The sequence below is a fragment of the Berghia stephanieae genome, chromosome 9 (assembly GCF_034508935.2).
Source record: "Berghia stephanieae isolate SIO BIC M18660-M18661 chromosome 9, UCSD_Bste_1.3, whole genome shotgun sequence".
NCBI classification, from domain to species: domain Eukaryota; kingdom Metazoa; phylum Mollusca; class Gastropoda; order Nudibranchia; family Aeolidiidae; genus Berghia; species Berghia stephanieae.
The window spans coordinates 22,187,574-22,201,912 of record NC_088368.1 but is presented as its reverse complement, the minus strand read 5'-3'; the positions used below and the strand labels follow the sequence as shown (position 1 = coordinate 22,201,912).

Sequence of the window (14,339 nt, the reverse complement as noted above, 5' to 3'; positions counted from 1 at the left end):
GAGAGAGAGAGAGAGAGAGAGAGAGAGAGAGAGAGAGAGAGAGAGAGAGAGAGAGAGAGAGAGAGGAGTGAGAGAGAGATTTAAAAGGCAATAGGTACCTACAACAGGGGGAAAAAATCCAGACCCATTTGTCCCTCCCCTTCCCTTCCAACCATCAACTAACTAATCAAAGAACACTACTGGTCTTCTGTGTCAATTGTGACATCTGGTGCCATACTGTCTGGCCCAACGTCATAAAAACGGGACCGTCACTAAATTCCACGAGACTGAGCACAGGTGTCAAAATATGACATATGACATAATGGTGATTTTGTGGTTTTGAGGAAAATGTTTGACAAGGCAAATTTGAAAAAGGAGGAAATGTGATGGGATGGGCGGAGATAAACTACCATTTAGGCGGAAATCCGCCTTTAGGCGGAAGATTCTCAGCCCTGAGAAAAGGTAAGACAAAGGGGAATTGGTTAAAATAGGAAACAGATGTAGATTCCAAGAGCACACTATCAGTGTACTTAGTTTGAGATCACCTAAAAGTCTCATCCAGACACAAACACAGGACCCCAATAAGAGGAACACACTCAAATGTTTTGCAAATCATATATAATATAAAGAAACACAGTGCATAACAGAGAGATGATTTACAAGGAAAAAAATATCATCTCCCAAAACGAACTATACATTCGACTGTCTCCCTCCCAGCCAAGGAGCTCTGGCAAGGATCAGGACAAAACTAAGTAATCTCATTCCAAGGCAAAGACAGAATGCAAATTGGCAAACAGATATAGGGGAATAGAAGACGCAGTAAGTACCTCCCTGCCCACTATGGGAGGTCAGGAACCCCACCCAGTGGTGACCTATATTGTTAGGGCTTTATTGGTGAAATGGGAATAATATCAAACCAAAGCCAAATATTGCCCATTACAACAATGTTCTATCAAGCCCATAGTTGCATTCCGTTATCAGACCTGAAAATAAGTGCACATCATGCTTAATGATCATAACACTCTAAAAATTTAATGTGGAGCTTGTATAATGTGAGAATGAATGCAGGTTCTTAAACAGTACCGATGGTGACCAAAAGTGAAAAAGTAGGAAAATGTTGAACGATTGCCTTTAAGCCCCATTTCTACTGCACCAATCCCCACTTTTAGAGCAATTGAGATGATAGACTATTATTGATACTCTAGCTAACTTCTGGAGAGTGGGAAACTGCACCTGTGTGTTCCACCACACATCAACTCTCTCTTTGCTAGCACATTGTTTCGAGAAAATGTAATTTTTAACAGGAGGAAATTTCTCCTCTGGACTCCAAAATCGCGGATTTCTGCGGATCTGAGGAAAATCATCAGCACTGCTTAAAATGAAAATAACTTTTAAGTTTGTAAGCCTCATCACTTTGATTTTTAATTCAAATTTAAAAGTCTTTTTTTTTTTTTAAAGTGTGAGCTTTGATAGTGCACTTTCCACTTAATGTATTCAAAGTGCTTTACAGTGGAACCCAAGCTAACAGTATCCCCTAACCTCTCCTTATCACCTATATGAAAATCTGTCACATTTGTTACGATACAATGAAATTTTATCTTATTGGTCTTGTTTTGTACACAAAATTTGAAGAAAATCCATGCTATATTTAAAAGCATTTACTTGCTTCTGAGTTTAAATTTCAAAAATCCATTTTTTGTTGTAGGGTAGGTATGACAATTCAGGAAGTATCATGAAAATAGACGGTAAGCAGGGATGTCCTTTGCCAAAAATTGTTAAAAGCCTGAAATTTGTTTGCGTAGGTAAACATCATTAAAACATTTCAAGCAAAGCTTATCTTCAACTTCATCAAATGGAATTAATCCAAAATCTTATACAAGGATAAATACCCCCCCCCCCCCCCCCCCCCCCCCCCCCCCCCTTCCTTTTTTTTAAACAGTTGCCTTTAAACAACAAGTAATTTCATCTTTTCCACACAAACACACACACACACACACACACACACACACAAATAAAAAATTCAAGTCTCTAGAAGAAAAAAATATGAATAAACTGGAAGATGTCAAAAATCCAATAGATAGCGTTTACTTACGCTTTGAGTTGAAACAAGCTTAACAGGGCAGTGGACTGAGTCACAGCTGGAACCTCGTACCTATGAAGAAGAGGGAAAAAACAACACACGTGGAATAGTAATGTCAAAATATAGATTCATTATGTAAGTCAGTACCAAACAGAACAGATGACATTGTAAATAGCCGAGGTGATGTTTGTACAATGTTGATAGATAGATATATCATGAATAGATTTTTTTTTAAATGAGGATCATGGAATTTGAATCCTCCCAGTTTCTGTGGAGAGAGTGTACCAATTGCTTGTTACCCTCTTGTACCAATTGCTTGTTACCCTCTCGTACTAATATCTTGTTACCCTCTTGTACCAATTGCTTGTTACCCTCTTGTACTAATATCTTGTTACCCTCTTGTACCAATTGCTTGTTACCCTCTTGTACTAATATCTTGTTACCCTCTTGTACCAATTGCTTGTTCCCCTCTTGTACTAATATCTTGTTACCCTCTTGTACCAATTGCCTGTTACCCTCTCGTACCAATATCTCTTGTTACCCTCTTGTACCAATATCTTGTTACCCTCTTGTACCAATTGCTTGTTACCCTCTTGCACCAATATCTTGTTACCCTCTTGTACCAATATCTGGTTACCCTCTTGCATTTACCCTCTCGTACCAATATCTTGTTACCCTCTTGTACCAATTGCTTGGTTCCCTCTTGTACAAATTGTTTGTTACCCTTCTGTACCAATTGCTTGTTACCCTCTTGTACCAATATCTTGTTACACTCTCGTACTAATTGCCTTTTAACCTCTTGACAAGGCATATAGGTTATTGTGGTGTACTTTTGCCATTCCTAATCACAGCTCGGTGGACAGAGAAGTCTTAAGATATACTTTTACTTTTTTAATTCCTACAAAACATGTTGTCCAAACTAGATTATCGATAATGCCAAATGGATACCAACAAGGTACATCAAACAATCTGGGTCTGATATCAATATTGAGGTAAAAATCCATATCAAAGACATTTTCAACACTTTTTGGTTCTTATGCGCATTCTGCAAAAAATAAATTCATGGTCTTTTACACATAAAACAGATAAAAATAATTTGCCAAAGGATTGGAGTGCTTTGTCAAATAAAATAATCTTATGTAACAACAAAATCATTGAACATGTCACGGCATTTGTCATCAATTTGATAACAGATGGAAAGAGAAGATTCTAGAACATTTATTCGTGAAACACTTACGACTGGAGCTCAGCGTATAAATCGGGATATTCTTCCCTGGTGACAACCACTTTGGGAATGTCAGTCTTGTCGCTACGAAGCTGAGGATAAAACAGGGGAGATAAATGTGGAATGAATGACAATGATATAAGAAAAAAAAAATTGAACTTTTATAAAGCACAAGATCCACTAAATGTACTCAAAGCACTTTACAAGGGATCCATGACCAACATTAACATTTAACAGTAAAGACGGGCCATGTTGCCTGTTAGGCGATATTATAATTTTTTCGGACAGACAGCGTTGTGAATGGCCAGATACTCATTTTACACCTCAGTACGGTGAGAGAATGTGAGTAAATAGCTTCTCCAAGGACTCAACTATGCGCTGAGGGAGGCTCAAACCCAGGACCTTCCGATCCAAAAGTGAGTGTCATACACTAGACCACATAGCCCCACAACATAACAAAACAAGGAAGGTAATAGATAATAGATTGGGAGATTTAGTAAAGGGAAAGGCAAAAGACAGCATACCATTTTTTTTTAAATCTATTTTTTTTTTAAATAATTTTTTTTTTAATTGAGCTTTTATATAGGGCATTATCCACTAAACATGCTCAAAGCGCTTTATAAAGGGTCCCTGACCAACAGCAACACGTAACATGTATCATTATATTTGATATAATCTAGATTTAGAGCCTTTTTCTGTACCATGTTTTAATTTAGTCCAAAAAGCATAATCATGGGACATGCAGAGGGGGTCATTTTTCCATACATATAATATAATGTCCAATTTTTTTTTCCTTCCAAATTTTTCTATGATTACCAAAGGGGGACAGTCTCGATGTTATCAGGACAGCTGACAGCTATGTAAATACGGTAGTATTAGGTATGGAAAACCCAAATTTAGATTATATAATTGTTGTCTTTAAGTTGCATTCAATAGGTAGAACTTTTTTTCCTGATTAAAATGGTAAAAAAATTATTAAAATTGGTTTAAAAATTTAAAAAGATATGTTATTTTGAAATTTGTAGAAAATCACCAAAATTTGGCCTTCTTTGAAAGCAACCTTTTGTCCGTTTTCAAAATGCCGTATTTTCATAAATATTCAAGCCAAACCTCTGTAACTTTCTAACAATACACATCTTTTTATAAACAATATGTGTATTTTTTTCCTGAGCTACTAGTATCCAACTTTCTATACCACACACGTCCTTAACAAAATTGTTTCAGCGCTGATGGTGACAAAAATGGAAAAAGGAGGAAAATTATAAACTAACCCCCACTTTTAGAGCCATTCAGATGATAATAAACTACTCTATCTTCTGGATAGTGGGGGGAAACTGCACCAGTTTGTTCCACCACACATCAAATCTCTCAAAGCCAGAAAATTTGATTGAGGAAAATGCCTTCTTTCAAAGGAGGAAATTCCTCCTCTGACACAAAAATCGTGGATTTCCACGGATCCGAGGAAAACCATCAGCACTGTTGTTTCCTTTGCGTTGTTACTTTACTCTACAGTGTAGATGAAATGTGAGAGGATTGACTTCAAAGCAAAACGAAAGCTTGTTAGATATAAGTTTGCGCAGGGAAATCACAATAGTTTGTTTTTAAGGGTTTTACGGCGGCGCTTGCGACCAATTTAGGTCATATCAGCGCCAGTAAAAAGGAAGAAAATGGAATAGCATAAAAGTTAAAGAATTACAATTAAAGCACCCAAGAAAAAGTAAGACAAAGGGGAATGGTACAAATAGATAACAGATGTAGATATTCCAAGATCAAAAAAACTTTCACGAAGTCCCAGGTTTGAAAAAAAAAATTTTCCAACTCGAGGATCATTTAAATCTATTGATATTTGAAGGACGAGTTTTCTGGCCAAATTTTAAAATATGGGTTTTTCCACAGTATGGCAGTATAGTCAACCTGATGTGTTGATGAAACACCACAGAGGACTAAGTAAGTAGGTAAGTAAGAAAGATGAATTAGTGAGTGGACAATGACCTTTGACCCACTGGATTCCTATCCAACATGGAGATGATATGTTGACTGTTGACAATAGACATGTAGATAACCACGCCTCTCGGACAATCGTCATAATGTAAACAATGGCAGTGATTGGTAGACACAGCAAACTACACAGATTTTACTATCAATGGTATGTGTTTAAGTAAAATATCCACTGTTCAACTGCTTGATCAATAAAACTAACACAGAAAACTATGTGTAAATTTAAACATTTATTATCTGATCGAGAAAATCGTGTGATAACTAGTCACCCATTTGGTGGTATAAAGACAATAACAATGATCAGTGATTTCATTCACATTTCTGTTTATAAACAAGCAACTATGTTTGTCCGACCATGTGTGAGGGTGTGACACAATATTCCATGTTTTGATTGGTCAAAAAATCTACTGGTTAATTGATTTACAAAGATTTGATGAAATCCACTTAGTTGCAATAATTTACAATTGCTTTACAAATGTTGCTTTACACTCATTGATGAATTGTTGACTCCCAAAAAAAAATACCTACCTTAGCACTGATAATGTCTTCCTTGAAAAAGAGAGATGATATCTCAGAGGACATGAGGTACAAGTCGTTTCCTCCAAGGAAGATCAGGTTGAATATGTGATCATCCGACATCTGAGCTCTGAAATTTTGATGATGAGGGGATAAAAAATGAAAGAAGTCAATAAATCATCTTTTAAAATAATAAATAAATAAATGAATTAATGAATTGAAATAAATACATATACAAACAAATAACAATAGTATAAAAAAAAAACAAATAATAAATATAAAAAAAAAAAAATCAATACACCACACACACACACACACACACACACACACACACACACACACGCACACACATAAACATACACGCAATGAGAACACATTACTACATAACAACACTGATCACCGCTAAATCAACACAACAGAAGTAAGGACTCTACTGGACAGATAGAGTTGAGGGTGTGGCCATGAGAGTGTTAGTGTCTTCGGTAAATTTTTTATGATATCTGTTTGACTTAACGAACTTTCAAACTGACTTTAAATTATAAAAGGAAATCAAGTTATCTGTTTAACTATCTGTAAAAAATACATTTCTATTTTTCAAATCTTTCAGTAGAGTTGTGCGCCGTATCAATTTTTTTATTGACTCAAATAAGCACAATGTTCTCCACAAGGCTATATCTTTTAAAGAAAGGAGATACATATATATATAATATATATATATATATATATATATATATATATAATATATATATATATATAATATATATATATATATATATATATATGTGTTGGTGGGTACTCGTAGGTACGAAAGTGCTCAATAATGATGGGTAGAGCTAATATAAAAATATAAATGGGATCACTCACTTATATGTGGCCAAAACATATGTTTCTGTGGCTTTCATCCACGACGTATTTGAAAGACCCAGAAACAAATGTTTTGGCCACATATAAGTGAGTGATTCCATTTATATTTATAAACAAAGCAGCGTGTTTGTATTTGTAAGAAATGATATCCAATCAATGTTCAGCAACACATCATGTGATTGATGACTTGTTTTAACGAAAACCCGAATACAAACCGCTCCCATTCATTCATTCATTACTTCGCTCTTCCAGCCGTATATTTTTCTAAAGTCAAGCTCTTTTCCTTGTTCCTTATGAGTTTCCTGTTCAATCTTGATAATATTTAACTTCGTGGCTTCCTCTATGATTCAATCATCTTTCATTAATCCTCACCTTTCCACTTCCTTCCTAATGACGCATGGTAACTTAGTAACACTGGCTCTAAACTATCGGAACAATGGCGGACGCCCGTATGGAATATTTCCGCGGCGAGCATAAAAGTGTATCCAGAGGGTAAAAAAAACAACATAAATTTGATCATGTTTTGACTTCGTGGCTTCCTCTGTGATTCAATCATCTTTCATTAATCCTTTAGATTTCCACACCTATAATTTATAATTTGTTCTTGGCATGACCTCAACTCAAATCTCCCCACACCTCCCCTACTCGCACGCATACATCCTGGAATTTTTACATTTGTAATTTCGTCAAGTCGTTTCTATTGACGTCAAACTAATTAATACAATACAATGTTGTGTTCGGCGAGGCAGGTGGAACGTTTAATAGTCTATTCTCGTCGCTTCTTCTTGAATAGACTTTAAGCAACTGACGTAACAAACACCGGTGTGTGGGCGTGCGCGCGTGAGTACGTACGTGTGTGCGTGTGTGTGTGTGTGTGTGTGTGTGTGTGTGTGTGTGTGTGTGTGTGTGTGTGTGTGTGTACATGGTTGTAGCAAATGTTTATGATTATACCGTCCGTATTACAACAAACTTTTTTTTTTCAATTTGGCCAAAAACACATTTACTTCAATTGGATTCAATAGTCTGATGTCACGTTGCCCGGCAACGGCGGCCATCTTTGTTCTAAACAAAGAGAATCATTACTTTTTATTCTTCATGCTGGCTAGAACTTTTTATATGTCTTGTGATCAGAATGTGTAAAAGTCAAAACATGATCAGATTTATAATGTTGTTTTTTTTCCTCTGGATACACTTTTATGCTTGTCGGACAAAAATATTTCATAAGGGCGTCCGCCATTGTTTTGATAGTATAGCCAGTTATTAAGTTACCATGCGTCATTACGAAGGAAGTGACGTTACGACTGTTGAAGAGTATCGATCCTTCCCCCCAATTGTCACGTGACATCTTGTTGCTATGCATGGCAAGCCATTGACGTGGATGTCTTTTTTTTTTTACTATTATCTTATAGATAGAATGCGCTTGGCCAAGGAGTTCACAACATTGCCATCCGGAAGTATAACGGACCAACACACAGACTCTGTGTAACCATGAACTTTTATGGTCTCGTTAATACAGTTTAGTGAGAACAACTCACAAACGCGGATGGCAAAAACAATAACAAAGGCCTGAGTGACGTCATCTGCATACTATCTATATAAGTTAACGATGGCAACGATGTACTTGCCTATCACCCAAAGCAAACCGTTCACAGATCCTGAGCATCACTCACGATTTTAACACAGACGATTGAAAATAAAAAAATATTGTGGTAAATACCCATTAACTGTGGGTTGTAGAATTCAGGAATGTTTTCCATGCATTTTCGTTAACTGGAAAACAATAATCAATTTATGGGACGGAACGGGCTAAATGGCAGGAAAAATGCTGATTGGTCAATGCCTAGTAATGCTCAAACCATCAATACTCTTCAACAGTCGTATCGTCACTTCCTTCCTAATGACGAATGGTAACTTAGTAACACTGGCTCTAAACTATCGGAACAATGGCGGAGGCCCGTATGAATATTTCTCCGGCGAGCATAAAGGGTATCCAGAGGGGAAAAAAACACATAAATTTGATCATGTTTTGACTTTTACACCTTCTGATCACAAGGGATGTGAAAAGTTCTAGCCAGCATGAAAAATAAAAAGTAATGATTTTCTTTGTTTAGAACCAAGATGGCCGTCGTTGCCGGGCGGCGTGACATCAGACTACTGAATCCTATTCCCATGGATTGAGAAGATCTCCGACTTGTGAAAAGGTTGGATTTTAGGCTTTGACAAGTTGGGGGTGTCACCTTAATCTATCCATAACTGAAGCCAACGTTCTCTTGTATTTCAAAAAAATTAATTAATATATTGATTGATTGATTATCATCATCATCATCATCATCATCATTATCATTATTATTATTATTATTGTTATCATTACTGTTATCATTACTACTATTATTATTATTATTATTATTATTATTATTATTATTATTATTATTATTATTATTATTATTATTATTATTTATTATTATTTTTATTATTATTATTATTATTATTATTATTATTTTTATTATTATTATTATTATTATTATTATTATTATTATTATTATTATTATTATTATTATTATTATTATTATTATTATTATTATCATTAAATAATAATAATAATAATAATAATAATAATAATAATATTAATAATAATAATAATAATAATAATAATAATAATAATAATAATAATAATAATAATAATAATAATAATAATAATACTATTATTTTGATTATATTATCATTATTATTAGGTTTTTGTGTTACGGCGCTTATCTGCCTTTGACTCAATCGCACTCCAACAAAACTTAAGTAAAAGCAATTCTTGGCTGCTGCTGACTGTAAAAAGTAATCAACAAAATATTGAAAATAACAGCATTGAAAAAAAAAAAAAGAACAAAATACCAAACAAGGAACGTTTCAGGCTCAAACCCCTTCTTCAGCCAACACCAAAAACAATAAAAACATAAACACAACATTATTTGAAATCCAGACAGACAGCAGGAGAAATATCTCTGGATTTCAAATGATGCATCTTTGTTTTAATGGGCATGATCTATATTAACTTCCCATGTGCTCGAGGTCATTGGTCACATTGCAAAATGTGCTCAGTGACCCACATAGTGAAAAGTGTTCACAGCTTTTTAAATATCTAACATCACGATTGGCCATTTGATTCAGCTTGACACATGGGTATGTTTATAACATTTGTAAACAAAGCAGCGTGTTGACATTTATGAAGAAATATCCAATCGTGGGACAGCAACAAATCATGTGATTGATGACCTGGTTGGACGAAAACATGAATATAGATCGTTCCCATTGAATTGTTAATGGCTGAAGAAGGGTTTTCAGCCCGAAAAGTACCGTGTCTGCCTTTCTGAAGCTGTTATATTATAATACTCATATTATTTGTTCATGACTAACAAGACTTACTGTCGCACATATCGTCTCCACGTGGTGACTGTCTCAGCGCCATCACCGGATGTGGGACCCCCGTTCGCTGCGGACTTCTGCCGAGATCCGAGGTCCTCTTTGTGGCCTGCAGCTGGTCCGGTTTCCGTAGCCGCAACCGTCGTCTGCTTGTTGCCGTACAGGAAGTCGTTGGTCAGAACCTGATGACGTAACGATGTTGATGTAATTATGTAAGGAATTGGGAGGGAGCTGTTGAAGGATATATGTATGGAGAGAAAGGATAGACATATTTATGTTTGTTTTTAAGGGTTGTACGGCGCTTGAAACACAATTAAGGTCATATCAGCGCCAGTACAAAGGAAGAATATGGGATGGTAAAACGTTCTAGAATTACAATTAAAGCACCCAAGAAAATGTAAGACAAAGGGGAATTGGTTCAAGATGTAGATTCCAAAAGCACACTATCAAAGTACTTCGTTTGAGATCACATAAATGTCTCATCCAGACACAAGCAGATGCCCCAACTAATTTTTTTTTGTTTGTTTGTTGCTTTAAGTCTCTTCCAACACAATTGAGGTTATATGAGAGACCGCTGAAACAAAAAAACAAGCAATCTAACACTAACAAAAATAGTACAAATGTTGTTTTTGTTTTTTGTTTTTAAGTGTTTTACGGCGCTTGCAAAACATTTAGGTTATATCAGCGCCAGTAAAAAGGAAGAAAATGGGATAGTAAAAAGTTCTAGAATTACAATTAAAGCACCCAAGAAAAAGTAAGACAAAGGGGAACTGAGAACAAATAGGGATCAGATGTAGATTCCAAGAGCATACCACCAATGTACTTAGTTTGAAATCACCTACAAGTATCATCCAGACACAAGCACAAAATCCATCAAAGAGGAACACACTCAAATGCTTACATTATACATTCAAAATAAAAATAATAATACATAACAGCAGGGGTGAGAATGACTGGTCACAAAAAAGGAGGAAATTTTTCATCGTGAAGATCATAACCCATCCATGCGACCATAACCTATAAATTTGAATTTCACTAAAATTTACTGAGATGCGATCCAAAATTTGTCTCGCAGCAATTTCTAACACGACTCGGTGGAATTTCAAAAGTTGAAAGTGTATTTACAACATTTGGTGGTTGTAGTAGGGATGATGATGTGGCGGTGGTTGTAGTAATAGCAGTGGTAGGGATGATGTGGTAGTGATTGTAGTAGCTGTGGTAGGAATGATGATATGGTGGTAGTTGTAGTAGTAGTGGTGGTAGGGATGATGTTGTGGTGGTTGTAGTAGTAGTGGTGGTAGGGATGACGGTTGTAGTAGTATTAGTGGTAGGGATGATGATGAGGTGGTGGTTGTAGTAGTGGTAGTAGGGTTGATGATGTGGTGGTGGTTGTAGTAGTAGAGGTGGTAGGGATGATGGTGTGATGGTGGTGGTAATAGTAGTGGTGGTAGGGATGATGATGTAGTGGTGGTTGAAGTAGTAGTGGTGGTGGGGATGATGATATGATGGTGGTTGTAGTAGTGGTAGTAGGGTTGATGATGTGGTGGTAGTTGTAGTAGTAGTGGAGGTAGGGATGATGTGGTGCTATTTGTAGTAGTAGTGGTGGTAGGGATGATGATGTGGTGGTGATTATAATAGTAGTGGTGGTAGAGATGTTGATGTAGTGGTTTTGGTGAGTGTTTTTTTTATTCAGTGATGATAATAGCAATTGTCAAAAAGGAGGAACATTTCTCGGTCTATCGATCAAACACAAGCAAAGAAACCTAGTAGTTAGTCAGCTTATAAATACAACCCAAGAATCTCTCAAATTTAAAGCCATAGTCAAAAGGTAAAAAGAAAAAAGATTAAACTAAGCCAACCACCATTGCTTTGTTCTAATATATCATTTCTATATACCAGATGATTTAATGTGGTTGCGAAAGAAAGAGAGAGAGAGAGAGAGAGAGAGAGAGAAAGAGAGAGAGAGAGAGAGAGAGAGAGAGGGAGGAGGAGAGACTTCTTTACCAGAATAACTTATGTATTGACCTTTTGAATTCTATATCCAAAAAAAAAAAGAAGAAAAGAGAAATAGAAAGAAAGGCAAAGGGAAAAGAAAAAAAGAGAGAGAGAGAAAGAGAGAGAGAGAGAGAGAGAGAGAGAGAGAGAGAGAGAGAGAGAGAGAGAGAGAGAGAGAGATTTAAAAGGTAATCGGTACCTACAACAGGGGGGAAAAATCCAGACCCATTTGTCCCTCCCCTTCCCCTTCAACCATCAACTAACTAATCAAAGAACACTACTGGTCGTCTGTGTCTATTGTGACATCTGGTGCCATACTGTCTGGCCCAACGTCATAAAAACGGGACCGTCACTAAATTTCACGAGACTGAGCACAGGTGTCAAAATATGACATATGACATAATGGTGATTTTGTGGTTTTGAGGAAAATGTTTGACAAATTTGAAAAAGGAGGAAATGTGATGGGATGGGCGGAGATAAACTACCATTTAGGCGGAAATCCGCCTTTAGGCGGAAGATTCTCAGCCCTGAACAGAGAGATGATTTACAAGGAAAAAAATATCATCTCCCAAAACAATAACTATGCATTTGACTGTTTCCCTCCCAGCTAGGACTCCGGCCAGAGCCAGGACAAAACCAAGTAATCTCATTCCAAGACAAAGACAGAAAGCATGTTGGAAAACAGATATAAGGGGATAGAAGACACAGTATGTACCTCCCTGCCCGCTATGGGAGGTCAGGACCCCACCCAGTAGTACAAATGTAAATCAAAATCATAACCTAAAGATATCATAAGCTAAATTATAAACAACCAAGAACAAACAGGCAGAAGATTTACAGAAAAAAATAATATCCCCTGTCAAAAATACAATCACAAACCAAAGAAGCAGGATAGGCTAGTAAAGAGAAGAAGAAACGACATCACTATCGGATCGTACACCCATGCGAACATCATAGGTATACGAGTCAAGGGTGATGCTCCCATCCAACCACCCGCATGCCCCAACTAAGAGGGATACACTCAAATGTTTACAAACCATATATAATATGTAAACAAAACAATACAGTGCATAACAGAGGAATGATTTACAAGACAAAAAATAGCATCTCCTAAAACTCTAACCATACATTTGACTGTTTCCCTCCCAGTCAGGGTATCCGCCCAGGGCCAGGACAAAACCAAATAATCTCATTCCAAGACAAAGACAGAAAGCATGTTGGAAAACAGAGATAGGGGGATAGAGGACACAGTAAGTGCCTCCCTGCCCCCTATGGGAGGTCAGGAACCCCTCCCAGAGAGATAAGACGATAAGTCAGTTGGGAGGTAGGTAGGTATATTGATAGGTAAATGTATATACAGTAGATAGATAAATAGGGAGGTGGATAAAAGGAGATATCATAACGTAACGATGAAGATGCAATTATGTAAGGAATTGGGAGGGAGTTGTATAAGGACAGATGTATGGAGAGGAAAGATAGACTTATTATCATTATTACCACTATTTTAATTACTTTTTTAGCCTATTACAAGAGCTGTAACCTAACAATAATTGCATATTTGGACAATAAAGATTATTATTATTATTATTATTATTATTATTATTATTATTATTATTATTATTATTATTATTATTATTATTATTATTATTATTATTATTATTATTATTATTATTATTGACAGCAACTCAAGCAAGTAGACTGGCGGAAAACCGTAATCTGTTTCGCAAGAAAGTTCGGGAAGCAACGTCCTACGCAGGATCAGCTGACGAGATAGATAGATAGATATTATTATTACCATCATCATCATCATCATCATCATCATCATCATCATCATCATCATCATCATCATCATCATCATCATCATCATCATCATCATCATTATTATTATTATTATTATTATTATTATTATTATTATTATTATTATTATCATTATTATTATTATTATTATTATTATTATTATTATTATTATTATTATTATTATTATCATTATCGTTATTATTATTATTATTATTATTATTATTATTATTATTATTATTATTATTATTATTATTATTATTATTATTATTATTATTATTATTATTATTATTATCGAAACTAACTTTTTAACTTTCAGTTGGCAGCTCGATTAAAATTGTGTGAAGGACGTGGTTTTGTTTTCCCTATTACCGTAGCGTCTATTAGTGAAAGTGGCCACGGTCACAGATATCTATGGAAAGACCTGGGCGATGAGCTTGTTTGCCAAGCAGTCAATGGGCTATTATGAAGTATTGT

The 14,339-nt window shown here is 35.7% G+C and overlaps 1 protein-coding gene across 2 annotated transcripts in view; it reads right to left on the bottom strand.

Annotated features, from left to right (window-relative positions):
- LOC144979863 (uncharacterized) overlaps window positions 1-14,339 on the bottom strand; it is a 99,864-nt gene that overhangs the window by 14,755 nt on the left and 70,770 nt on the right. For both annotated transcript variants that reach the window (XM_078927086.1, XM_078927087.1), the window contains exons 16-19: window positions 10,077-10,255; window positions 5,811-5,928; window positions 3,297-3,376; window positions 2,072-2,131 (exon numbers count right to left, since the gene is read on the bottom strand). In XM_078927086.1, the coding sequence (XP_078783212.1) occupies window positions 2,072-2,131; window positions 3,297-3,376; window positions 5,811-5,928; window positions 10,077-10,255 (437 nt within the window). The remainder of the gene's footprint in view (window positions 1-2,071; window positions 2,132-3,296; window positions 3,377-5,810; window positions 5,929-10,076; window positions 10,256-14,339) is intronic.